Below are 26,420 nucleotides of genomic sequence, written 5' to 3'. Positions count from 1 at the left end.
GATAAAAGCACTGACTGTTCAGTGTCTCATTTTGATTTTAATTGCACCTGTTGTATTTCTTGCAGACCTTTTACACATCTTATGCGCTTTTTTTGCCCCTCAATGCACAAATATATTCTGATTGTACAGCAGCAAAAGTGATTGTCAAATATATGCATACAGATAAACACAGAACAACAACAATATTAATAGCACAGTGTTATAACAATGAAAATAGTAAAAGCAACACAGTAAACTGGAAATGTAAATCTTGGTGTAAAAATGCAATTGTATATATGGTGCTTTTTCTATTTGACCAAGAATAAGTTAATACAAGAATAAAGAAATTCATGAATCCATCCATTGCCTATACGTGAATATTCTTTGAGGGTCACAGTGAGGACATCCTGAAGAGGGCAAATACAGAAATATACTAACTTATATATTTGTTATTTTCTTTTTTCTATCACTTATTGCTTTATGTGTTTTTGACGTAATTTTATTTTCAATATTTGTGGTATAGTATAATTATGATAAAATCCGAGGCCCACGTGTTTTTTAGACCACATATTTTCAGTTTATCTACATGCCTATCAGTAACCTAACTGTGAACAATTTTTCTGAGCATATAACTATAAAACACAGAAGGGGGCAGCAGAGAGTCACCTTAATGCTTGGTCTTTGTCAAATTTTTAGACTGTACTGTCTGGATTGATAAATCCAGTTTTATAATAAATATACTGAATATTCTGGTTTCATTTATTTAAAAAGAACTGCTACACGTGTGCTTGCACAACTGATGAAATGAGAAATGTTTTCTGTGACTACAATATTTTACTGCTGGTTTGTGCGAAATGTGTTTTTTATGATGAAACATTCAGTGGGAGTAGATTTGCAGCTTACCCCGTATTAACTGATTAAAAATCGTAGATTTGCCATTGTTATTAACATGAAAGCAAACAAACACATGGTCATCACGATGATTAATTCTTGAAAATCCATGGTGTTATAAATTCGTGTCAAAATGCCCTTCCATTGTTTGCTATAAATACACAGAAATGTCGTTTTGCATTTAGATTTCATGAATCTCCCATCAAATGTCCAATAATTATAGTAAATAATGACGAGGCAGAGAATGCGTTTAAATGAAAATACATAAAGTTATGCAAGTAATGTCAGTTTATTGTACAGCAGAGATTTTCAGATAAAGCGGCTTTACAGTTTGCTCACTAAGTATAAAGTCGCAACATATGCGACTTTATATTTTGCATAAAATATTTTATCTCTGATTAATATTGTTCATATTCGGTGGATCACTTGGCTGTCAAAGACCACAGAATGACATCGACAACCTAGCTTGACCATGGAAATTATCACTTTGCTCCTCATAGACTAATTTGATTGAACGCCATATTTGAAGGCGTGGTTACAATTGACCTACTGCTCTCTGATTGGCTAACACATCTGCCACTCAGCGGAGCTCGCGTCTTCGCCGTTGGTGATAGTCTGACCGGAGAAAGTAACGAAGATGGAAGGAGCTGATGGTGTTGAATTATTAAGGATATTTATGGACTAGCAACCGGTTAGCCTTTTACTGAAATCTTTGGGCCGACGAAGGACAATAATATCGGGAACCTGACGGGTAGCATGCCAGTAAGTGTGGAGTAACTTTCTGAATTTCACTCGGTGCGGCGCCGTATCAGAGCTAGCTGAGTTGCTAATGTGGATGCAGCAGCTGACAGCTCGAAGTCATTCAGTAAGCTGTGACAGAGAGGCGGCGGGGGATTAATTTACACTCTCTGGGAGTCACCGCCTAAGAAATACGATATAAACAACTATAAGCGTTGGTCTTATTTAGTACCAGTCGACAAATGTATTTTTTGGAGAAAAAAAACGTAGTTTAGTACAAGCTGTATGGAACATAATAACGAACGAGACAGTAGTGAACTAAACCGAACAGTTAGCATTGTTAAACATTAAAAGTAATGGGTAAGCTACAGGATTCGTCTCTTTCAGTTGTAAATTTTCTGCCACAGAAATGGAAAGTATCTGTCTGTTTAAAGAGTGAGACTTTGTACTTGGCTGATTAGTTATAGCCGTGTGTATCAGGGTGTGGACCTATTAAGATTCTTCAGGTGTTTTTTCTTATTGTTTGACAGGGAAGCAAAAAAAAAACCCCTCAGCAGATTGGGATGTTGGATAATGCGTTGTTAGAATATTTCTAATAATCTGTCATGTGACGTAGCTTTTCCCTACTCTGACTGTTGGGTTTCCTGTATATCACCTCTTATGACTTGGTATTCATTTCCTTGGAAGGCAAAATTGGTTTCTTTTACAATTAGATCATATGATCACATTCAGGTCCTCCTACATACAGTTTTCCCAGTTATAATACATTTCAGTCAAATCAGTTTGTCATTTTCTATCTAAGGAAGGGCAGACAGCTGACTGCATTGAGTCAAAGTCTTTGCAGAAATCTGTCCTTGTGAACAAGCCTGGGGTCAAAAGTGGAGGGGAGCAACTCCTTTTTAACAAGAAGAAACCTTTATGCGAGCAAGTCTCGCTTTAAGAGCCCGTCTGCTTCAAGCAATTTGGGGTTAACACACAGGAAGACATTTGATGATATCATTAGCTGTGTTAATGGCTTTGTCTGAAAGCGAGTTAACCAGAAGAGCGCCCAGATAGCAGACATAACCACAGTTGGTTTCACAGGGGGGAAAAAAAGAGCCCTTAGATTTCCATCCCAATCGTTTGTAGATATACTATACACCAATAAACCTGCTGTCAGACAGCAAAGAGCTCTGTTGGGAACATTTTAGAACAATCCGATCTCTAATATAGGTTTGGAGCTTGACTATTGAGGGGATTATTCTTGATAATAAAATTTAAAGTTCAAATTTGGATTGGATAGGGACAAATGTGATATCTCCTTTGATTCTCAACAGAACTGTTGCTGCAACTGTTGCTTGTACTGCTTTAATTTGAGTCTGACCTAATATAAATAATTACAATAGTTAAAATGCATGAACTATATTGTTAGATTCCCTTTGTAACTTTAATCAGAGGTTATTGCTTTCTGTCATGTGAGCATCGTTGAGGTTAACATTTCTTTTGCCTTTAGTTAAGGAGGTGACTGCCCACTGTTGGCTTGCTGAAGGAATGTGTGCATTTAAAGTGGTATCCATGTGCCAGGCCTCTTAATGTTTTGTGACAACAAAGCCCTAAGGTTATGGAGCTGGAAGACGGTGCAGGCTTTTCTGTCATCTAGCATCACTAATATGCGCTAGAGCCAGAAGGTTAGTGTAATATTGTCTCACACTGAGCAGTTCTCCTTGTATTTGCACAATAACAGCACAGGTGGCACAGAGAGACTCATTTTTTTCAGTAAAAGTAAAAGTTTTGTGTGTGTGCAGGGCTGGGAGACATAAAATATTGTTTAATATTGCCGTAACAGTATTGTCAATGCTGAGCAAAGGATAGCGAAAGTTCATCCGATATCAAGTGGCCAATTATGTTACCAACAAGCAGAGTTTTAATGCTTGTCCCCAAAGATATTACATCCAAGCAATCCCTTGCAGTTTCCATAATACATAGTGTTGTGACGATGTAAACTGTGCAGCCGTATTTTGAGCGCTATGATCCAGCAGACATCTTAAGAGCATTTCAATTTAGGTCCGCGTTTTCACATTGGGCAAGTTATGAAACTGTGACGAGCCAAGCTGGGACACACGGAGGGGAAACGAGCAGAGGAACGCTTGTAGGAGCGCGGTATTCTCCAGCGCTCTTGCCGCAGGGAGACGGAGAATTGATGGGATGAAGACGCATCGCTGGCTTGGAGGCAAAGTAGAAGAAAGTGTGGGCTGCTATAAGAGGATTCCTCTCTGTCGGATTGCTCAGTGTCCCTCAGCGCTGAAGCAGACACAAGCCAGAGACCGTTGTCATGTTTGCTGCAGGCGGTTTTCTGTCGTGCATTATTGTTTGAAGAAGAGAATAAAAACAGAAGTATCATCCCGGCTCTCGCCAGTTCCTCTCAGCGTAAAGCTACCTACTGTTGTGAAAGACCTTGGGGGCGTGGGGGGAGCATGGTGGGAGGCAGTGATGCAACAAGACTGTCCGCAGGCTGCGATAGTCCAAATAAACAAGACTGGAGTAGACAGAAGCAAAAGAGGGATGTCAAAATAACGCTCTTTTGTGTGCTGTTAGGAGCTCCTGGCAGAGCTGGAAGGGTGAGCAGGTGAGGTTGGGGCATGCATGAACAGAGTCATGTAATCACTGTCACACCCCAACTTTGTACCTTTTTAGGTTAAAACATTTCCATCGAGTTGCTGAGACGTCCGATTGAATCATATTTAATTATAGTAACAGATCTGATATTGGAGCTCAATTAAAGAATGCAAGTCATGTATAATTTATTCTAAGCCGGGTTTCACATTGGAGGAGCCTTTGTGATTATCTCACACTAACCAGTCGCTCAATGCAGCTGCAAGCCTGTACCACAGGAAAAGCAGCCTGGGCGGCTTGGTGGCTCACTAAAACCACCCAGTTCGTCATTCTTTCTGTCTGTCTTCCCTCTTTTCGAGCCTCCATTCTTAATGGTCAAGTCTCTTCCTCAAACCAAACAAAGCAAAACAAAAACAAAAAAAAAGAAGGAACATATGTGTGCAATAGGAAATGAGGTAATCAGTTGGGAGGGGAGGGGGATGTAAATGAGGGGGAATATCCTTCTACATCATTCTCGCTGGGACTCACTGCAGTTCACTGGCAGGTATGTTTGTTGTTACTGTAGAGTTTTTTTTTCCATCTCTTCTTAAGCATCTGTAATTTTCCATATGAGCTTAATACAGGAGGATGGTGTGTCAGCTTGTGGGTGTGTTTGCCAGAACGTTGAACCGCAACAACAGGGATTAGGAATGTAAACTTACAGGAGACTTGTGTCGAAAGAGGTCTTCAAGAAGGAGTTAAAAATAAGCTCATTTGGACTGGGCAGCACACAGAGCCGTCTGCTGTGTCAGAGTTTAAGTCTGTGGTGTAGGTGGAAGTTCAGAGGGAGTGAGTTGTCAACTTCAGCGAGCTTCACAGGAACAGGTTTCGTCACACACACTTCTGCAATGCATAAAACATTCTCCATCACCCCATGGCATGTGGCTGATTTCAGCAGAACTTTACCCGGCTGAAGCAGAACTTCCTTTGTTTGAGGTGTTCTGGGTTTTAGGGAGGTGTGTGCGTCGAAAGATTCTTCTGGTTTCTTTTTTTGTATCTCGGAGGCTGAAAGGCTGCCAGCCGGCCAGCACAGATCGAAACCTAATGAACTCTCTGATTTATTTACTCCAGTGTCTCACTCCTGTTGAGTTATCCACCTCTTGAGTTGTTCCACACAACAACTTGCTCTTTTGCAGGCAACAGCAGAAAAAATTTGATTCAACAACAGAGCTGGGAGATTGGGTTTTGTGGTAGCTTCTCCATTTACATATTTACCACAGCTGCGTGAAAAGGGAAACAAGTGCAGTTTTCTTTTTTCATCTTTACATCACAGTGCAAAAGAGTCAAATCTGTATTTTAATTAAAAGCGTTCCTATAGAGATGCACCAATCAGATTTCTGTGCAGTCTGATCTGCTGATTCAAATTTTGATACATTGAAATCTATCAGAATCACTTGAAACTATTAAAAAAGTTTAGCTCTGTATATCTCCAACTTTGTCTATCTAATAGGTGTTTGTTTTATTCATCATCCTGAACCGGGTGTTCAGCTCTGGTCCTCAAGGGTCCGTGGTGTCCTGCCACTTTTAGATCCGTCTCTGCTTCAAAACAGCTGATTCAAAAGGTCCAACTTCCTCCTCAGCATACCATAAAGTTCTGCAGAAGTCTGCTAATAAACTCTCACTTGAATCAGATCTGATAAAGCAGGAAAAATAACAGAACATTCCAGATACCAGCCTTTGAGAACCGACTTTAGACACTCCTGCTGTACTGTCTGCCACCTCGTTCTTTCAACTGTTTCCTATTCTACTTATTCACGACTTGGACATGCTCTTGCTCCTGCATCATCTGTGAACTGTGTGTGTGTTATCTGGTTGCTCTGCATGAGCGCAGAATTACCTCACCACCTGTTGTCTGAGTTGTTCAGGGATGCTCTCCCAATAAATATCGACTTCTGACATAATCAGTTCAGCAGACAAAGACGAGCGATGAAGATGCCCCTATAAACATAATTACATGCTGCGGAGCTCTTCCAGCATGAGTAGTTTTCTGTTTTCCTCCACAAGATCGTTTTGCATCAATCTGTGCAGAGACTCCCAAGAGCTCAGACATCTTAGCGTTGTTTTTCTTTTCATTAAAATAGATTTTCATTCCTAGAGATGAATTTATTTTTGTCTAGTCAAAATAGATCACTCTTAGAGTCAGGGGCAGGTTATTTAGTCAAGTGTGAAAGATTAAATGTACAATTCAACTTTTACTTTAGAGAGCTAACATGTATTTAATGTTTCATAATGAAGTGAATGTTTTTATATTGCTTTCATTCAGGGATCCTAGTAAAACCCAAAGCTGACGTTTTGACTTTTCACAGCATGAAACATTGTTGTATTCCGAATAATTCTTTGGTGTTAACAGCACATTGCCCATTAACATTATATACCGAGTAGACCAAAAGAGAATGACCAATGGCCTAATAGGGTATTGGTTCCCTTGTTGCCAAAACAGCCCTGACAATTGAGGCGTAGACTCCTGGAGGTATACTGTGATGTCTCACGCCAAGCTGTAGCTCCTGTAAGATGTGAGGTGTGGGATCAAGTTTGAGCTCAACACCTCAAGCTCAAATTATTTGTTGTGGTCTTTTAACCGTTCCTGAACAAGTTTGGCTTTGTGGCACCTCTTCATTATCCAGTTTGTAAGATGCCACACCCATCAAAGAACATAGTTTCACTTCAGCAATGTTTTGGTGACGTAAAAGAAAACACGATTTATCAAAACAGACTTAGTTTTTCCATTGTGCCCTGATGCTCGTGTGTTCATTGCTGAAGTTCTCACCGACTGAGAAGGGCCAACATTCCTACCCTGACTGGTGTTGACTGAGAAGACTCATGCTTAAACTACAGTGCAATGTGCATTCTGACTTCTCTTTATCAGAACCAGAATGGACTTCTCTACCAACTTCAGCTACTTTACTTGTTAGATGGGCTAGATTTCACTCCCCAATGAGGCATCAATGAGTTCGCTTGACTAGTAGTTAACTGGGAATGTCCCACAAGAGCTGCATTTTTAATGATCTGACTCTTGATGATCTGAACACTCTTTAAAATACAAATGCTTTCTATTTTTCTTGCTTGTAAAAAAACAACTCTGAAGTCAAAATATATCCCAACAACTAGCAGGTACTTTTAAGAGTTTTTCTTTTTTCTTTTTTTTTTCCTAATGTCCATTCTTATTGACGTTGAGTAATAAATGCATCCTTTGTTTTGTTGAACCCGTTATCTTATGTTGGACAATTGATTTGTCAGATTTTTTTTGCTTTGTGCTTCCTCTTTGTCCTTATCACTGACTTTGCATCAGTTTCTTCCTGTAGCTTCAGCAGGAAGTAAATCTCACCTATTGGCAGCACGATGGGCAGCTGCTGTATGTAGCCTTTTTCTGGGTACAGTTGATTGAAATTACATGCCCCAGACGTCACCCCGGACAAAGTTAATGAGTTAGACGTCACTTTGGAGGAGGAAAATTCTCCCTCTTACAAGACTGACTCATCCACAATTTAATCACAGCCTTTATTAAAACGCATATGCTGGCCTTAGAAAACAACATTCTCTTTGTCGTGTGCGAAAGAACGGAACAACAGGCTGCCACAAAGGACTTAATTTCTCTAAAAGGAGGCTATTCTGATTTTTAATTCTTCCTCTTTTCATGAGTCACTGACTACCCTCCTCCCTTGTCATTCCTGTCATTGGTACAGTCCATAAATAGACACCTGGCTGCAGTGGAGGAATCCATGCGGCAGAAAAAGCGTGAACCAAGATGGATTTATAAAAAAAATAAATAAATAAAAAATCTACATCCAGAGGCAGGGAAGATGTAGAAGGAGAAATTGTGTTTTGAAGGATGCACCAAAGGACAGTAGGAGTCAAGGAAAGGTGAAGAGTTGGAGGATAACGGGATTTTTCATCGTTTCTGTTTTGTAAACTTCTAAATCTGTACTGTTCTTTCATTTTTCTGGATTCACTTCTTCAGTATGAAAGATTATTGTTCCACAGTTTGATTATAGAGGAGCTGAAATGTGAAAAATCTGTAAGAAGTTCAACTTTGTCAATGTCTGAATATGTTTGACTACTGTGAATAAAAGAGAGGGAGTTAAAGACCTGTCCCCAACAATTATCCCATCTCTCGTCTCAGTCTGAGAGCGTTTCCTTTTCTCCATGTTTTTACATCGAAGGACTTTTTCCTCCCACTTGCTTTCTCTGTGACTGCATCACCAGACACACCAAACATGGACTTGGTTGCTGCATTCAGCTGCTAATTTAGCCTTGTGCTTGTTATTGCGTAGCTCAGACAAGACACAGGCAAGATACAGCCTTCAATGAAAACGGATAATTCATCTGAGGCACCGAGTTGTCCCTGTACTTAAAATAAGTATCCTTGTCTTCAGCTCACACTTTAAAAAAAATATTGGACATCTTTTTCATGTTTTGTTATGCCATCAGCATTTGGATTTAACCAATACTTTTCATCTGAATACGACTATTTTCTGTTTAAATTTAACACGATGCAACAGATGCAACCTATCTTTACATTGACGTTCATAAATTTCTCTTATTCAGATCACCTGGAGTAAAAGCACTTTGAATTGCCTTGTTGCTGAAAATGTGCTATATAAATAAAATTACCTTGCCTAAAAATACTACAATTTTGTGGTATGTTGATGTTTACACGTAAATTTGAATATTAAACACTGAGTGACCCACTTATCATAACATTAAAAATGTTTTTACTCAAAATATCTAATATTTGCTATTTGATAATTCCTCACATTTAAAGTGCTATAAATGAGACATCAGAAAAAGTTAACAAGCAGCCAGAGTTTTTTTTTTTATTTTTATTTTTTAAAGTTTTTGTAACAGAATCTCTCCAGTCCAGCCCTACCTGACCTCTTTTGGCAGTAATGGGCACTCCTCCACATTCCTCTCATGTACAAGAAAGATAACTGGCTTTTTTTTTGTTTTAAAGTCATGGCATGGAATCTAGGAGATTGGTTACAATTACTAGCATTAAACGTAATGCTTTCATAGTACAGTTAGCATGCTAAGAGGCTGGTTCAGCATGTAGTTTTAGAAACGAACTACATGGTAGCAACATGAGCAGATAGCCTGGCTAATTAACTAAGGTAGACTCTCTCTGTTACTCTAGAACAACTAGAGTGTTGACGTCCTGTGCAGTAATTATCTTCAGTTAGAAACTTGGACTAAAATGCTAATCTTTTAAAACAAGCTACTTTTTTGAGTGGCAACTTTTTTGATTCTTATCTAATTTAATTTAAAGTCCCTTAAATTAAGCTAAACTGGCAAACCAAAGGGGCAGCTTTGATTTTAAACAAACTGACAAACTCACTCCCCTATAATCTTTTTCTCTCATTTACGTCTGTGTATTGTAAATGTGATGGATAATGTTATAATTGTAATATTAGTGTGTTGTGTAAGCGGCATTAAGAATTGATGTTCTGTTTTGACTGAAAGGAATAGATCACGTCATGGGTTTTGGGTTTATATCTTTGTATTCTGAAACTGTGAATTTGTGGTAGTTTCAGGTAAGAAGACTCTTCTACCAGCCCACACTGGTATGTTTGTAGAATTTCGGTATGCTTTGGTTTGTAGTATTTTCAATTGCTTATTATGTAAATACTGTACATTTATGTAAATTACTCTGTAAAACAGCACTATCTTTTTAAAAGTGATGGGTGGATTTGCTTTATATTTTTAGGCTCCGCTGTTGCAGCTGTTTTATGCTTTTCTTTATTTTATAGCCTAAAATAAAATGACAAATATTCCATATTCCAGTGGAAACTTATCAGAAATAATCAATTGCACCACAAAAAGTGAAGCTGCAGACTTTTGTTTTGTTCCTCTGTAAACAACGTCTACAGATTACTTCATTTGGAAATCTGCCAGTGCACTGAGTTGATTAATAAATTATTTTCGCCAGAGGAACACCTCATGCATTATGAATAGCCTCTATCAATCTTAATTCTGTTCCATCATTGAGCTTTAAGCAACCAAACTGAACAGCTGTTAACCTGTAAAGAAGTTCTGCTTTGTCATCAGCTTCTTAGTTTCTTCTTTTATTTTTCTTCCAGTGCTGGCTGTGACAAGTTTGACTGAAACACTACAAAGCTTCATTACTCATCTTGAAAATTACATTTAGGGTGGGGAAACTCACTTATGTAGAGAGTCGTGCAGAGGAAGAGTGCCTAATGGTGTTTCTTTTAAAACCAAGCCTGATGCACACACCATAAAAGCATAAATGGGGGGGAGGGGATGTTTTGTGCAGAAACTCTTTAAGTGCCTTTTTCAATGTAACAGAAAACAATGATGAGGCTTTAAGTAGAGATGAAAAGAGCGTGATTTGTTCCAGATAAAAATACATAAATTGACATGGATAGCATCCACTTTTTCTCTCTTCATAGACATCAAATCTGTACAGCTTGTTCAGCAAGATCTTTTTTTTTTTTTTTTATATATGTATATTTCTCTCAGCGGTGCTTCAGCGGTGGTGTCAGCCAGGGTTTTTTCTGTGTGGGTGATGTTAGATTTACAAGCCTAAGTTGAGAAGGTGCTCGATGCAGAGGTGTTTGTCTGGAGAGGGATGAGAGGCAGGCAAGAGAAAAAAGCAAAAGGATGGTGAGACTTGTACTTCTTTGAAGTGCTGCAGCCCCGAAGCATGTACATTCACTGTTTTACTATTTTTATTTGAGTATTTTTATCAGGAGAATATTGAATAATAGAAGGTTCCTCCGTGTGTGTGTGTGTGGGTGTGTGTGTGTGTGTGTGTGTGTGTGTGTGTGTGTGTGTGTGTGTGTGGGTCGATACGAACCACATCTACATATAAATAGCTTGCGCGTTTAATCTGTATTTTTGTCTTTCTTAGGTAGAAGCAACTCCACTGCAGATGAGGGAACATGTTGGCAATGGACCAAGGAGTGGTGGAGGAATGGCTGTCCGAATTTAAGGTAGGACTTTATTCTGAGTACAAAGTCTGAAACGTCCTTCACCCATCATCTGTATGCGAGACGTTTCTGCTGCTCCTTCTTACTGGCAGAATGTATTTCACTCACAGAAACGAACGCGCTCCGGGAAGTGCTTTGTTCCCAGAGAATTGCAGCGCTCCCACTCAAAACACGAGGACTCACCTGGTACACGAAGCAAAAGATAAATTTTAGTGTAAATATATAAAGACAAAACTATTGTCCTCCGAAAGCAAATAACCAGTGTTATTGATGAACTACATCTAATGCAAAATATGTTGGAGCAAGTTGTAAAAAGGTGTCAAAATGCCACTTATTGGCCGTCAGTTACAATTTCTTGTTGCCCATGATGTAACTTTTTACACTCATTAAGACCCAACAGTTCATGAGAACAAAAGGAAACTCCATTAATTTAATTAGCATGAATACTATAAGAAAATGTAATTGAGTTTACTTCAAACGGTTGTGATGATGGCACAGAAAAGTACTTCTTTTTTTTTTCTTTTTTTTTTTCTCTCACATCACTCTCAAATTACTGGTTATTATGTATATAGCATCCAGACGTGGTTACAGAGACTTTGTCACATTAACATCTGTGAATTGTTTTACCATCTTATTTAATATATGTGGTACCAAAATGTAATAAAACTTGGCCTTGTTTGTCAGAGAATCCACCTTGTAAAAACCAACTTCTTGCAGACATTGTTGACCTATTCTGTCCTCTTTACCCACATCTGGTTCACCAATCAGGCATCCGGGATCTTATGTTGCTTTGAATGGTCGCACACATTTAGATTTTTTTTTTTTAACTTTCTGAACACAGTAAAAATGGTGCACACCAAACAGGAAGAGCAGCAGGGTAGAGTCGGAAACCATGTTTGTTTAGAAACCTAACCACTGACGGTACTTTTAATGCAAGATGTTGCTTAAAGTTTAATAATTGATGAGCAGGGCTGCAGTTAATTATACCATATTAAATAGTAAAATTGGAGTATTATTGTTTGTTAGAGTGATATCCCAAAAGACTATAAGGGATGCAATATTTCTTAACTGTTAAGTTCCAAATGTGAGAACTTGTATACAAATCTTTGCTCTAATGGAATCTCATTGCTGTAGACTTTTGCAGGTGTTTTTTTAGGAGCTGTCTGTCACTGGACATTTTGCACTAACTGTGTCAGTTGTTACTTCCTACTAGTCTACACATAAACTATGGTGAGGAAATGTGGTTTTCTGGCAATAAGAAATGGCATCTACAGGCACATTCTGTCGATAGTTATAGGATGAGAATTAAAAACAATTGAAGTAGGGTATAATTTTAAGTTTTTAGGAAAGACGATAAAATGCTGTATGAAATTGGAAAAAAATAATACAATTCTACACTAGCATTTTAATGCCAAACTACCGATAGAAAATGGTTTATCAAATCGGATTAAAGGTACCTTTTAAAAAAAAATCCTTAAGCAGCATATTTAGCTTGCTGTTCATTAAGCCCACATTGGAGCCCACTATTGTTTATTCTCATCTTAAATGTTTTTTTTTTTAATAGATGTTAACAGGAAATCATAATTAAAACAAATAAAGGCCTCAGCGTGTCAGTCTCTGTGTAATTAAACTACATAAAGTGTTTCAAGAGACTAACTGAGTTACTGAAATGCTTAAACTTTCCACTATTCTAATTTATTAAAACAGTGTTGCAAACTTCTCTGTATTTGCATTATTTCAGACCCTCCCAGACAGTGCCATCGCCTCCTATGCCGCCTCACTTAAAGAGAAAGGCTCTCTGATACCGGCACTCTACAAGGTCATACGAGAAAACTACAGCGACGTACGTACACATACCTCTTAACAAATTTAATCTGTTTGGAATAAAAACTTTTAATTTGGCAACATACAAGTTTTATTTCTAGACTTGAATCACAAAAACATTCATTACCGTTGTATATTTTTACCATTTCCACAACTTTTAGTCTTTTTTTTTCTCTGGTCCTTCTTCAGCTGCTGGAGCCAGTTTGTCACCAGTTGTTTGAGTTTTACCGGAGCGGCGTGCCACAGCTGCAGCGTTTCACACTGCAGTTCCTGCCAGAGCTCCTGTGGAGCCTCCTGTCTGTCAGCGCTGCCAGAGACCCCCACACATCCGGCTGCATCGAGGCACTGCTGCTGGGCATTTACAACCTGGTAGGAGAAAGAATGAGCCCCGGAGAGGAGCTTGTCTTGATTAATGTTGATAAAGTGTTTCCATTGTGATGAGAGCAAACAAACCATGTCTTTTGATTTCCCAAATCTTTATTGCGGTTCAGGTTAAATATATGCTGAAATACTCAGGTTATTGTAGAAGCATAAGTTTTAAAAGTTACTTTTTTTTCTGTATTATTAGAAAGTTGAGCATTAGGAGTGACAGGAAGTTAGGGTGAGAAATAAAGGAACTGAAACACGGTCAGTTTGCAACTTATAAACGCCCTTAATCATTTCACAGATATTGCAGCACTTTTATTATTAAAATTATTCCACTTTGGCTCTAAGTGCTCTATCAACAAAGTGCAGCTTCTCCTCATTTCCTCTCTGAATACCAGAATAGGTCAGCTGTCACTCAGTCAGCACGTTGACTGGCTTCTAATAATCTGTTTGACATTCAGAGACACACAGGGGACATTAAAGCCCTGGGGTTTTTGATTGTGTGTGTGTTCACACAAATAAGTATTCACACTCCCAACAGAGCTTGTGGGGAAATAACACCCTGTGGTCTACGTGCAAACGCCCACACACAAATGGGTGGGCCTTAAGTGATCAAAAGCTTCACTTCAGTGAAAATCGTGCTTTTTTTTTTTTTTTTTTTACCCACAGAACTATTCATCCCTTTTCCTATTTTTCTTTCTTCACAGGAAATAGTTGACAAAGATGGACAAAGTAAAATATTGTCTTTCACCGTCCCTTCCCTCTCCAAACCCTCAGTATATCACGAGGTGCTTCTCACACTCAAACTTGCAAAAAAGAAAAGAAAAAAAATCCTAAATGTATTTAAATTTTCTCGCATTTTAAACTTCTTCATTTTGCTTCTAGCCATCAGCCATTGGCTCCATAGCTCTCACAGAAGGAGCTTTAGCCAATCACGGGCTGAGCAGGGTGGTGTATAGTGGGCCACACCTCCAGAGAGAGACTTTTACAGCACAAAACAGGTAGGAGGAATATTTTAGTTAACATTTTACTTTCCTGGTGGGCAGATTATTGAGAAATGCTGAACAGCGGTAATTTTAAATGCAACTTTCCTGGTGGGACAAAGACTGTAACAAACTGTAGCTTACTTCAACACGTAACTGAAATACTAGCACCCACAAAGGATGTTCAGGGTCTGAATAAAAACAGTTCAGTGTCGTAAGTTATGAATTTCAGCTTGAATATTAGACTCTCAAGTATATTGTTGAAGATTCATCATGGTGTGGTGGTGGCGCATTGAGCTGCTGCCATAACAGATTATTTTATTCATGATGCACTTGACTCAGTGATTGCCTTTGGCAGTTGTCTTTGCTTCATTTTATCTGAAGTTATGTTGCCTTAAGGATTTCCTAAATTAATGCAACTTTAAATAATCTAAATCGGTCATGTTTGCCTTAAGGAAAGTTTTCCCAGCTTCTTTCTGTCTTTTTTTTTTTCCTCTTTAGTTGGGCTGTTTAATCTCACGCTTTTAATTAAATGCGACAAAACTTGTCCTTGGAGTGCCTTGCAAAATTGTCCATTGCAGATGAAAATTTAATAAAAAAATGCAACGCTGAGATGAGATTCTGCGGTGGTCCATAGAGCTAACCTTTTCTGTTTTTGACATTGTCACTTTGTTATGGTGGCGTTGAGTTTACTTGAAATCTCCTGTAGGTTGCATCTTTATATTAAAGTGGAGCTCCATAAAGCAAATTCTCAGTAAGTCTGAATGGTCGCAGATCCTCAGTGGTAAAAGTTGCTCTGATCTTTGCGATTAGCTTCGACTACACTGAGTTACGGGTGAGCTTTCACATTGCCGTCTCTGCTCTTACTGTTTAAAGTGACAAATAACAAAATGTAGAGGTGTGCCGATCGATCGGCCACCGATCATAATCGGCCGATTTCCGTGAAAAAGTGTATGATCGGTGATCGCCGATCACTGTCTCTTGTTGCCGATCACACAAAGCGATCACCTGCATCTCATTTCGCAGCCTGCCTGTGCAGCTGGTCTTCTCTTTCCTTCACACTGTGCAAACGCACAGCAACAAATCTTAAGCAATGTGGAACTATAACGCACTGAGTGAATGGGGAAGTTTACTTGTTGCGGCAGAAAATTGAAGCACGTCAAAATGCATCAACACAACGAATCTAATATGGCATAAAAACAATGCCATACTTGACGGAGTTTGGCTACATCGAGGCTCACTGCAGTTAAAAAGACATAGGAGGATCAGATGGCAGGTAAAGTAGCGCACAGCTACAAACACTCACCCGGATTAGCATGACGGTCAGAAAGCTAAACAAATAACCTGCAAAATTATTTAAGCCTTCGAGCTGCGATGTAAGACGCTGGTTCTGCTCTCGCTGTTGAACTGCTGCTACACGCTACAGGTAGTAATATTTGACAAACGGAGCGCCGCTTCTGCTCCCCCTGGTAGTGAACTCTTACACCGAACCTCTGCTTAAACCTGCAGCATCTAACTTAAAAAAATACATTTTACATGCGTATTAAAACTTTCGCTGTCCTAACATGAGACGGATAATCTCTGAAAAAATAATCAATCTCCTCCCTGTTCTGCATAATTACTCCGCTCAGTCAGAAACAGCCAATCAGAACTAGCAGTAATCAGCTAGCCGCCATGCTATCAGGAAGTTTTCATTCAGTAACACTGGATTGTTTATTGTAATGGAACCTGTATTTGCCTTTGAATGTTAAGTTTTATACTTGAATTTTTTTGGCAATGTTGAAAGGTTTTATTTTGGCTCTTTGCATTATTTAGCCTCTTCAGAGCCTTCATATGTTATCATTCTGTTAAAGATAGTATTACCGATAGCAGTACAATTTGCACAAGGCCTGCTTTGTTTAGTTTTCTTATTGGAAAAAGTTATTAAAAACAAGTTTTTGTCTAAATTAAGCTGAATTCATGGTTCCTTTTTCCACATAATGTAACTGGTAGTGTTAAGGATAAAAAAAATAAAAATAATTATATGATCGGTATTGGTGATCGGCCCTCATGGGTGATTGGAATCGGTATCGGCAGAAAAAAACCCGATCGACACATCTCTAGCAAAATCCATATAAAATAAGTTGTTTTTTTTGTGTGTGTGTCTTGTTTCAAAATATTGCCTTTAAGTTTTCACCTGTGCTGAATTTGGTGCATGTGACCTTATGTGTTTACTATAAAGGTACTTTGAAGTTCCACCTTTTGCATTACCCAAAATTAGGTCACAAATTAAACATCAAGATAACTGAGTGTTGACGCTTGACAGTCGAGTTTTCAATTGCTGCATCTCAATGCATTGCAATACAGACTTTATTTTTTGCCCCTCCTCCAGGCTCCAAATTGGATGTGGTGTAATAGAGGCAAGATTAAACTCTTTAATGAAAGCGCATGATTAGAAGTTCTGTGTGCAGAATTTGGACAAAAGCTCTGTAAGGCACCACAGAAAACCTGTGGAGAACGCTGTGGGAAGAGAAAAACAAAATGTATCCGAGCACTGTTAAAGGTGAAAAGCGCTCACTTAGGTTTATTATGAATATTCCACAAGATGAGAGCGAACAACTCTTAACCCAGGTGTCCAGGTCAAAGCAAAAAAGCTTTGTCTGTGTCATCTTTGACTTGCAGAGTTCAAAATGTCTTTTTATACCCAAGGACAGAATAAGTCTAAAAATATTTACAAGACAGGCTTTAAAGAGAACTAGACTCTGTTTATCTGTTCCTATACAGCTACAAAGCAACATCTCCTCAGCGTGATGACTCAGACAAGCTTGTTCTGCTAAAGTTCAAAAAGCATTATTTCATAGCATTGTAAGACATAACCTAACAATAAGTTTACACAGTCACGAGACATTAACATGTAAAAAAAACCCAAAACAACTTTCCGTCACAAGTTGCTCTGGTCAGATGAGACCATAGTGAAACATTTTGGTCGACATAAAAAAAATGCTGTGTGGCAGAAACTTAACTCTACCTCATCTAATTCAGCATCTTTAGGAAGAGCAGAAAAGAGCTGATCACAGCTGATATCCAGCCAATTTTACTGTCCTTTTTTTTTTCCTTCTTTTTTTTTGGAAAAACAGAGTCTTGGTAGAGGAATTATTCAAAAGACTTGCAGCTGTAATTGCAAAACCAAGTGTTTTGGAAAAAGTATTACTCAGGAGAGCTGCATATATTTTCATCTGTAGAAACTATGTCCCCTCTTCCTCTCACTGCTGAAAGTACACGCTATGTTCTGTTACATTTAATCCCAAAAGAGTCCATTAAAAGGCTTAAGGGACATGATCAGTTTTGCAAGGCCATTTGTGTTGTTTTGTTAATTAGCAAACGGGTGGAAGTACAGTCAAGAGTCTGCAGTAATGTTTAATATTTTGGTGAGTCACCTCACGACGCACTTTGACTGTAATGTTCTGTTTTGTTTTCTGATAATGAGATTTGAGGTGCTGACCTTCCTGCTGCTGTGCTACAATGCGGCTCTCAACTACATGACCCCCGCCTCCCTGCAGTCCCTCTGTCAGCTCAGCTCCAGGTAAGAGAAACAGACACTCCAAAGCTCTTAATGTAATGTAGTGTTTGCTTCTCTTAGCAAATGTTGCAAACACAGGCCATTTATAATCTTAGATTCATCGTCGTTAATGTCAACACGTCCGCGCTAGTTTGCAAGCAGCCGCTGATCTGATCCTCTTATGGCCTTTGCTGCCAGCGAGATCCAAGATACCACTATTTGGCTTCGAGCTGCCATGAGCACTCATCCAGGCACAGTGATTTATTTATTTTTTTGGTAAGCTCCCAGCTGCAGCTGACGAGGAGTCATCAGCTTGGATTTCCCCTTTGCTATTTGATAGTTGTGTACAAGAAGTTTAAGCCTACCTAAGTTTTGGTTCTGGCGTGTGTAAAACCCCATGTGCAACCAATTAATTATTTATTGTAAAATTTTAATAAGTTCATTCTTGCTGTCGTATTTGTGACTGTTTATGTTCAGCTGGCATTTAGTTTCATATTAGCTCACGGTGGGGAAGTAAGCTGTCATAAAGTACCTGTAATCAAGTGGCCCCTGTGGAGTCATTGTTTGGCTTCCCATGTTGCAAGCTGCTCCATTGTGTTTAATAATAATTGCTTTTCCGCTCCAGGGTGAGTATATGTGGCTACCCGCGGCAACAGATGAGACGGTATAAAGGCATCAGCACACGACTCACGGTCACGTCAGAGTTTTTGGTTCAGCTCATAACAGGGATCTACTATGCCTTGTGAGTATTTGACGCACATAATTTAACCGCAGCTATGCAGTGAGATTTGAGGGTTTCAGTTCCTAGTTTTTCCACAGCTTGCTCAATATTGAACGAAGGCAATATTGGTACTTTATGATTTGTGTGCATTTTGCAAACACGAAGCAAGACTGTAAATCTATTAAAGTAGCTTTACTTGGAGCAACATTTCCCCCCGCCCCCATTTTTAATCCATTCCATTAACTTATAACTAATTTAAACAGACATGTTAGTTGAATATCCATGATACTACTAAAACAACAAAGTGTGGCTTCTTTAAAGCAAAAATAAAGTAATAACTTCAGACTTTTGCACAAGACTACACTGCAACATGTCCTCAATTTCCTTTGTGATTTATCTTTTTTTTTTTTTTCCTTTTGAACAAAATATGTCTTTATCAAACATCTATGCGAGAATCAATGTCTTCTGCGTTACTTTGTATTGCCTTAAAATTCAGAATGTTGGTGGTGAAATTCAATTCATCTCCAGTTAAAGTTTTACATTTCCTAGCTGCTCTTGGTTCCTGATTGTATTTTCTGATCTAATGACACTCTTGTTTATTTGAGAACTCGCTTGTTTCTCCTGTTGAACAGGTCCAACGGTGAACTTGAGCTGGGATCCAAAGCGCTGGATGACGTCCTGTATCGAGCCCAGCTGGAGTTATTTCCTGAGGCTCTCTTGGTGGGTGCATCGCTTTATTCATTTCTCCTTCCTCTGCACTTGTCCTCAGAAATTTGTGCGCGCGTGAGAGAAACCCTGATTAAGACGCACGTGCTGGCCTCAGTCTTGCTTCGTGTCCGGTATTGTGTGCTGCTTCCTGTTTGGTCTCTGTGTGTCTGCAACTGTGAGCACAGTGTAATCCCACTAGATTATTTACATGCTTTCCCTTCTGCTCAGTTAAGCTGTAATCCTTGAGGCCCAGGGAGTAGAGGATTGAATCTAGTAAGCTCACAATATTACTACACGAGTCAAGGTGCACGACTTTGGCGCAATCAAAGCACAACATCTCGATGCACATTTATAGAAAGAGTGTTTTGCATCAAAAGAAAAGTCTGAGACTTTGAGTACAGTCTTTGGACATTTATCACAAATGCACACACGTGCTTGTTGTGTTTGGAACATACACAGTGGCCCCCAAGCTCGGCATAAAACTTTGACGTGTTCTTCACGGGACCAATTTGCCGCAGCGCTGCACACAAAAGACATGTTGTTCCAATCCTAATGCTTTCTACCCCATGATACGCTCTTAGTTGTTACATGATCACTTTGCAATTGCCACATAAGAATTTTTAAGTGTGAGCAGATTTTTGTTATGTAAGGAGTTGTGACACCCAAAATCCTTTTTTTTTTTTTTTTTTTTTTTTTTTTTGTGCATCTAATGTCCCTGCTAGCAACTCTGGTAGTCTGCTTTGTCCTTTAATTGTTTTACTTCAGCAGGTTGCGTAGTCTTGACTCGATTAAATGAAAAAGAACTCCTCTGCTGTTGTCTACCTCATTTACTGAAAGCATATTTAAAATTCACTGATATCTGTTGTTTAAATTAGAACAATTGTGGGTGTAATGAGTGTGAATATTTGTCTAAGGCAATGCTCTGTTTTACTTCAGCAATCATTGATTTGGGGATTATAGCAGCTGATCAATAGAGCTACACAAGGACAAAACAAGCGTTAATAATTCCTAGAAAACAAACAGAAGGACTCTTTGTAAACTGTCCAGAGCTGATTTCAAACTGTCGTCAAATTATTTGTATGAACATGTCTTTTTTTTTTTTTTTTTTAATCTGCAGGTGGGTAATGCCATCAAGTCTTCACTACACAGCGCAGCATTGAAAAGCAAAGAGGGCGGTCGGAGTATCCAAGTGGAGATTACGCCCACCGCCTCCAGGATCTCCCGCAATGCTGTCACCTCCCTCTCTATAAGAGGACACCGCTGGAAGAGAAACGGTGAGATGCACACACACTCACACACGCACACGCACACAGAGGAAAAAGAAGGGGGGGGGGGGGAAGGGAAAACTGAGGTGAAGGAGAGAAGTTCTCGTCTAGACTTTTTTTTTTCTTTTTTCTCAGCATTTTGTAAGAAACGTATCATTTTGGACTTCCACACCAAAGCAGAGGGCAAAATATCATTATTCAACCACCCATTTCATTTATGCTCACTATTATAAACAATATAATAGTGACCAACCTTTAAACTGTAGATCATTATCAGTTTGATAGGATCTACTTCATTAAAATTTTTTTTTTTTTTATCTTCTAATTTAGAAACATGCATGGCCATGTTTGCAGTGTGAAGCAAGTCACGTGTTTGTCCTGTATGTTCAAAGTTTCAGCTCTCTTGGGGGCAAAATGTGTTTTTAGCTTTAGGAGAGATTTCCTCTCTTTTCCCAGAACACGCATCCATCAGGTAAATTACAGCCTTCTGCTGTTTTAATGAGCGGGTTTTATCTTGTGCGGTCTGCGCTTCTGACAGGAACATGCAAGCAGCTTATGTATGTTCAGATGACGGAGGAAAGGATGATTGAATGTTTGGGAAACACTGCAGACTGCAAATCCATTCAGTTAGTGTGGTCCTCTTCATCTCCACACAGCATGTACTTTATGTTATGTTTTGATCAGTAACGTTTTTTTTATTTATGTCTGTTAAATTTATTACCTTTTTGTTTGTTTTGTGTTTCTGTGGTTGTGTGTGTCTGTGCACATGACTGTCTTTTTGTTTGTTTGTTTTTATCTATGTGCATGAAATGCATCTTTCCATCTGTGTTTGCATGTGTGTGTGTGTGTGGTTTGTTTATGTACTGTCCTGCCCCCCAACCCCTCCATGCTCCCCGCCATCAGAGACCCAGGAGGTGAGTGTAGACGGTGACCCAACACTGGGGGGTGTGGCCGTCCCCGAGATCAGTGTGACTGGCGTGAGCGGCGAGCGAATGGCCAATGGAGAGTCCCTGCGGCCGCGCTCCGACGGACGCAACCACCTCGACGACTCGTTGGGGGCCTCTTCCGAGGTCAGCACGGACTCCCGAGGTCACGACTCCGGAAGTAGGAGTCAGGAGGTCAGGAGGCAGAAGTCTGTGAGGCGAATGGTGGAGAATGAGGGTTCTGGGTCGGCCTCCGCAGGGAGGAGCCAGTACTGAGACCCAACCTTCCCTCTCCCTAGCCCCACTCCAGGGGTAACCTAGGTAACCATGTGTGGGGGAGTGGTCTGAAAAAGCTGCATGATGACTTTCCCCTTTACCTTTCGCGCTGCGCTCCACCACCCTCTCTTCACCTAAATGCACTTATTTCTCTCACCTGTCAATCGGTATCGATCATCATTTCATTTATTCACGCTCTCCCGTGTGGGTTTAGCTTCATTATTAAGACCAGCCTCCATGATTCCCCTCAAGTCCAGTCGGTTATTTCTAACCTCTCTGAATAATTTTAATAACCTCCTAAAAATGTCTTTTGGTGTCTTTTCAGATCATACTTTTTAAAAAAGTACATAAATTAAAGGTGATTTTTATTGGAGGAGATTGACAACGCCTTGTAAAAGTATTTATACAATTAAACCTGTTTGTCACAACCACAACTAAAGTATTTTATTCAACACAAAGTGGTACATAATTGAAAAGTTGAAATGTATAGTGTTCAACTTTTTTTTTTTTTTTTTAAACAAATAAAGTCGGGAAGTGTACCATGTAATTGTGTTTAGCCTCATAAATTGTCCAGAAGTGCTTTGGACGTGTCAGATTTTTGTTTGGGAAGAATAATGATGGCCAAGAAACTCACTAGACAAGTCCAGACTACATTTCCCAGGTTTTGTGCATTTCACAAAGAATCCATCACCTGCAGATAAACACATTTTGGTATTAATGGAAACTGACAGGTTTGGCAAGTAAAGAGCATAAAAACAGACAATCTAAGTACTCTTGAAGTAACATCCTCATTGTGAACAGGGTTTTTTTTTTTTTTTTTTAGCATAGAGAGAAACTGAATAGATTTCATGCATGGCTACATCTTCCTCTTCCCAGTTGTATTCTGCTTTATGTTTATCTCAGAAAATACATTGTCATGTGGTCGTTGCACTACACAATGTCAATATATACAAGGACTATGAATACTTTTACAAGGTACTGTAAGGTAGGCTTATCAATGAGTATGTTTTTCTTTCCATATCGTATCAGAAAAATGAGAGTAATCCCGATGACCTTGAAGCAGTGAGCTTGGAGGATCTCTAGAAGGCTCCAGAAAAGTTTTTGTTTTTTTTACCAGGAAAAAAGGCAAAGGTACTCGGAAGGTCGAAACACCTCAACACATTAATCCTGGGTTGCAACTGGAAGCAGATTGTTTGCTTCTGACTTGTAGTTAGGAGCCAAGGAAGGATATGCAGGTCTTGAACTTAAATTTAATTAAGTCTCCTGACCTGCTCTGAGCGGGCTGAATCTGGAGAACTTCAGCAGGACCTTCCTATCTGTCTGTTTTATCTGCTCTGTACTCGTGTTGTTGTCACGATAGCGACGGCTCTGATCTGTAGTTGTGAACATACTGCCCTTCACACGGGTCTGGTTTCATGTTTTACAGAAAGCAGAAAATAGTGTTAATTTTTAGCTAATCAAAGGAAGGGACGAAGTCTTTTTTTTTAAATGATCCTTTTTATTTGCTTTCATCAACTTTCCCTTTGTGATTTTTTTTCCAAGGCTTGTGCTTTTAAACACTATTCCTGCTTTCCTTTGGGACAAAACATGCACTCCTTTAAAACTAGATTACTAGCTATTATCTCACACCTCTGCTCCTTATTCTAATGTGTGTTGGACTTTTAACTAATAATCTTTTGCTTGGTGGCCAGATGTTCTTTTTAAGATGACGTTGCAGTGTAAAGGCGCCACCTGCTGGTTGGTAGTAAACCTCATCTGACGTCCAGCCAATTTAGTGTTTTAAAAACAATTATTCTGTTTATTTCGAATCCATTTAGTCACCATTGGATTAAATAAACTGGACAACAGATGAGGTTGATAATCCTGCACCTGTTTGGTAACATGAGTGCCTGTTTGTTTTTCTTTTCTTTTCCTCCGTCTGCCTCACAGACGCAGTGGATCTGGGTTCCCCGGACGAGTTGATGGACATAGCCGAGCTAGACGAAGGGGTCTGGCCGGGAGCGGCGGTGGTTCCCGACATGAACCCTCCTGCCATCACCATCAGCAGCAGCACCACCACACTGAACCTGGGAGCTAAAGCGCTGAAGATGGTTCGACTCAACGGGCGCAGCAGCAAGGACAAGGACAAGGAGTGCAACGCCCTGACAACGGGGCGGGCCGCCAGCGAGAACGCGGACCTGTCCAACAAGCGGCTGACGCTCACTTCCAGCCAGTCGGTGCCCAGGGCGGGCGCCCTCACAAGCCTGACTCGCACTGCCAGCGCCGTCTTCTCTCGTTCCTTCGAGGTCGTTACCAGCAGCAGCCCCACTCCCAACCACCCGACCTCCGAGGTGGGCTGCTTCTCCTGCAGCCTGCAGGAGGACAGTATGGGGTACCTGAGCCCTACGGCGAGCCACACCACACGCTCCACTAGCATTAGCGTTCACTTCAGCCCCGACCTTTGAACCCTTTAAGACTCTTTTACTCAAACGAACCCTCATCTTTGATCCTGTGATCTTGTGACCCTGTACCTGTGATCTGGAACTCCAAGCCATGCCAACTGCATTCGACCACAAAAGTGTGAAGAAAAACTCCCCACCTCCCAGCGTGTTTTCCTCCATCACTTTGTTTTAGTCGTTTCTGACTCCGCGTGCCGTAAACCGGCTTGTTGTCTCGCTTCAGTCTGACATTCAGAGCAGCTCGGCGAATGATGGAGGGAGGACATCGGGTATACCATTTTCAGGTTTCTTGTTTTTATTTTTGTTTTGTTATTTTTGAGTTGAAGTCAAGGCAGGTCATAAGTCTGCTCTCATAAATAAATGCACTTAAAATGATCACTAAAAAAAACCTGTTTAAAAAGTTATTAAACCTGCATTTGTTGCCCAGTTTTCCACCCATGCTCTTTGTGTCTGTGGGCAAGTGTACTATATGTGCGAGCATGTGTGTGTGTATGTTTTTTTTTTTTTTTGAAAACGGCTGCTGATTGGTACAGTGAGTAAAGTGTGATTATCTTAGTCGAAATATGTGTTTCTACTACTTTTATATTACTAGTAATTCCCTTCCCATAGCAATACAGAACACTTCTATTCAGTATTTTTAAAATGTTTTTGGGCTGATCACTCCGACCTCATTGGACAGCAGTTTTAAACGTGCTTCTTCTCGATTCTTCCTGAACCGCATTGAAAAGAAAGCCACTGAATAATCAACCAGTCTGAATAGAATCAGCTCTTCTGTTTACAATCACACAGTATTCTCACCGTGACGGAGAAGCAATACTTTCCTTCCTCTTTGCTCCTTTTAGGGCACCTTCTTTACATGCCGCGTCATAAATGGCAACATTTTGGATCCGACTTCTTAAAAATGACGAAGATGATTTGCATCTTTGAGGGCGATGAATATGAATGATTGAGTACTGAATTTTGCACAAAGAAGAGCTAATCGGTTGTAATGAACTTTGGTATTTTTCATACGAACAAGAGTTTTTGACTCTGAAATTGTATTTTTTTCCCAAGGGGACATGCTTTTTTTTTTTTTTTTTTTGCTCCTTTCAGACTCCTTCCCAACTTTTGTGTGATGCAACAACCGCATACGGCAGCAGGTTGGTTAGATTCAACAAAGTTATTTCTAATTATCCCTAAACTGTAAGTGTCCAAGCAATATGGGGGCACATGTTCTAACCCAGCCATGTCAGATGTTTGTAGCACTAAGGTGACGTAATTTCTGCCTCTCCTCTGGTTCGTTACTTCATCCACATGTCAAAAGACATGTTAATACCAAGAAGTGAATAAAACTCCAACCATCTGCTACAAATGATGTTCTAAATGAAGCCGTCATGCTGCTCCACCCTCGGTCTGTTTACTTTAGCTGTTAAGTGTCTACGGCTTGGTGGGACAATACCAATCATGTTTCTTTGTATGTGGGTTTACAGTAAAATGGTTGAGCTATCCTTGTACATCATACTGTTATACTAAAGTTGGTTATATTTGCCTTTCTATGTCTGAAAATAACTCATTGCTACAAGTTCTGGAAATAAAGTGTTTCTATATTTCACTGGTGTGCTCTGAGAGGTTTCTCTTCTTCCACTAGGGGGCATTCGTATTATTCAGACCAATTTGTCAAAGCTTCATTATAATAACTCGGCAGAAATCTGGTTTATTAATGTAGCCTTCAAATCTGGAAGAAATCATTTCATTTTTAAGTGTAGACACTCTCAATTTGGAGTGAGATTTATCTGGGGAGTGTGAGGCAATAAAAATAAAGTCTTAAGTCTCTCTCCAGAGTAGTGAGAGTCGGCATCACTAGATCTCAAAACCAGCTGCTGAGTGCCAGAAGTCTGTTCTGCCCTTCTGCACCACTTTGATAAAATCTGAAAAATTCTGTAAGATACTTAATGAATCCTGAAAAGTTGGCTAAAAAGTTTTTGGTGAATCTATGCTGCATATTTGACTTGGAAAGTAGAACATGTAAATCTTATCAGGATGCAGATGCAAACACTATATATGCACATTTCAATGTATTTCATACACATGGCACTGCTGACTTCAGGGGCTCCAATCGATTTTTTTTTTCAACTTGAAATTCACTACTTCAGAATAAAAATCAAGATGTTTTCAGGACAAGTATTAAGTCACTTTTCTAATTTAGATTTCTTGAA

The 26,420-nt window shown here is 39.6% G+C and overlaps 1 protein-coding gene across 2 annotated transcripts; it reads left to right on the top strand.

Annotated features, from left to right (window-relative positions):
* The first annotated feature begins 1,454 nt into the window (after positions 1-1,454).
* On the top strand, positions 1,455-25,816 carry hycc1 (hyccin PI4KA lipid kinase complex subunit 1). Of its 2 annotated transcripts, XM_008421773.2 has the most exons (12): positions 1,455-1,632; positions 11,105-11,186; positions 12,925-13,026; positions 13,197-13,376; positions 14,081-14,161; positions 14,259-14,374; positions 17,823-17,918; positions 18,520-18,636; positions 19,248-19,335; positions 20,441-20,597; positions 21,492-21,832; positions 23,717-23,804. In XM_008421773.2, exons 2-11 carry the CDS (start codon positions 11,136-11,138, stop codon positions 21,785-21,787), a joined length of 1,284 nt encoding a protein of 427 aa, XP_008419995.1. In that variant the 5' UTR covers positions 1,455-1,632; positions 11,105-11,135; the 3' UTR covers positions 21,788-21,832; positions 23,717-23,804. The 2 variants fall into 2 exon arrangements, with proteins under 2 accessions (XP_008419995.1, XP_008419994.1); XM_008421772.2 differs by lacking the exon at positions 21,492-21,832 and having other exon boundaries at positions 1,459-1,632; positions 23,717-25,816.
* Positions 25,817-26,420: the final 604 nt, after the last annotated feature.

This window comes from Poecilia reticulata, linkage group LG11 (genome assembly GCF_000633615.1).
Source record: "Poecilia reticulata strain Guanapo linkage group LG11, Guppy_female_1.0+MT, whole genome shotgun sequence".
Lineage (NCBI taxonomy): Eukaryota > Metazoa > Chordata > Actinopteri > Cyprinodontiformes > Poeciliidae > Poecilia > Poecilia reticulata.
This window is presented reverse-complemented; position numbering and strand designations above follow the sequence as displayed.

Bases quoted from the DNA above. Each gene is read 5' to 3' on its own strand.
- hycc1 (XM_008421772.2), top strand. From the start codon at position 11,136: ATGTTGGCAATGGACCAAGGAGTGGTGGAGGAATGGCTGTCCGAATTT. The intron at 17,919-18,519 runs GTAAGAGAAACA...TTTCCGCTCCAG, and splicing joins CTCTGTCAGCTCAGCTCCAG to GGTGAGTATATGTGGCTACC. The intron at 19,336-20,440 runs GTGGGTGCATCG...TTTAATCTGCAG, and splicing joins TATTTCCTGAGGCTCTCTTG to GTGGGTAATGCCATCAAGTC.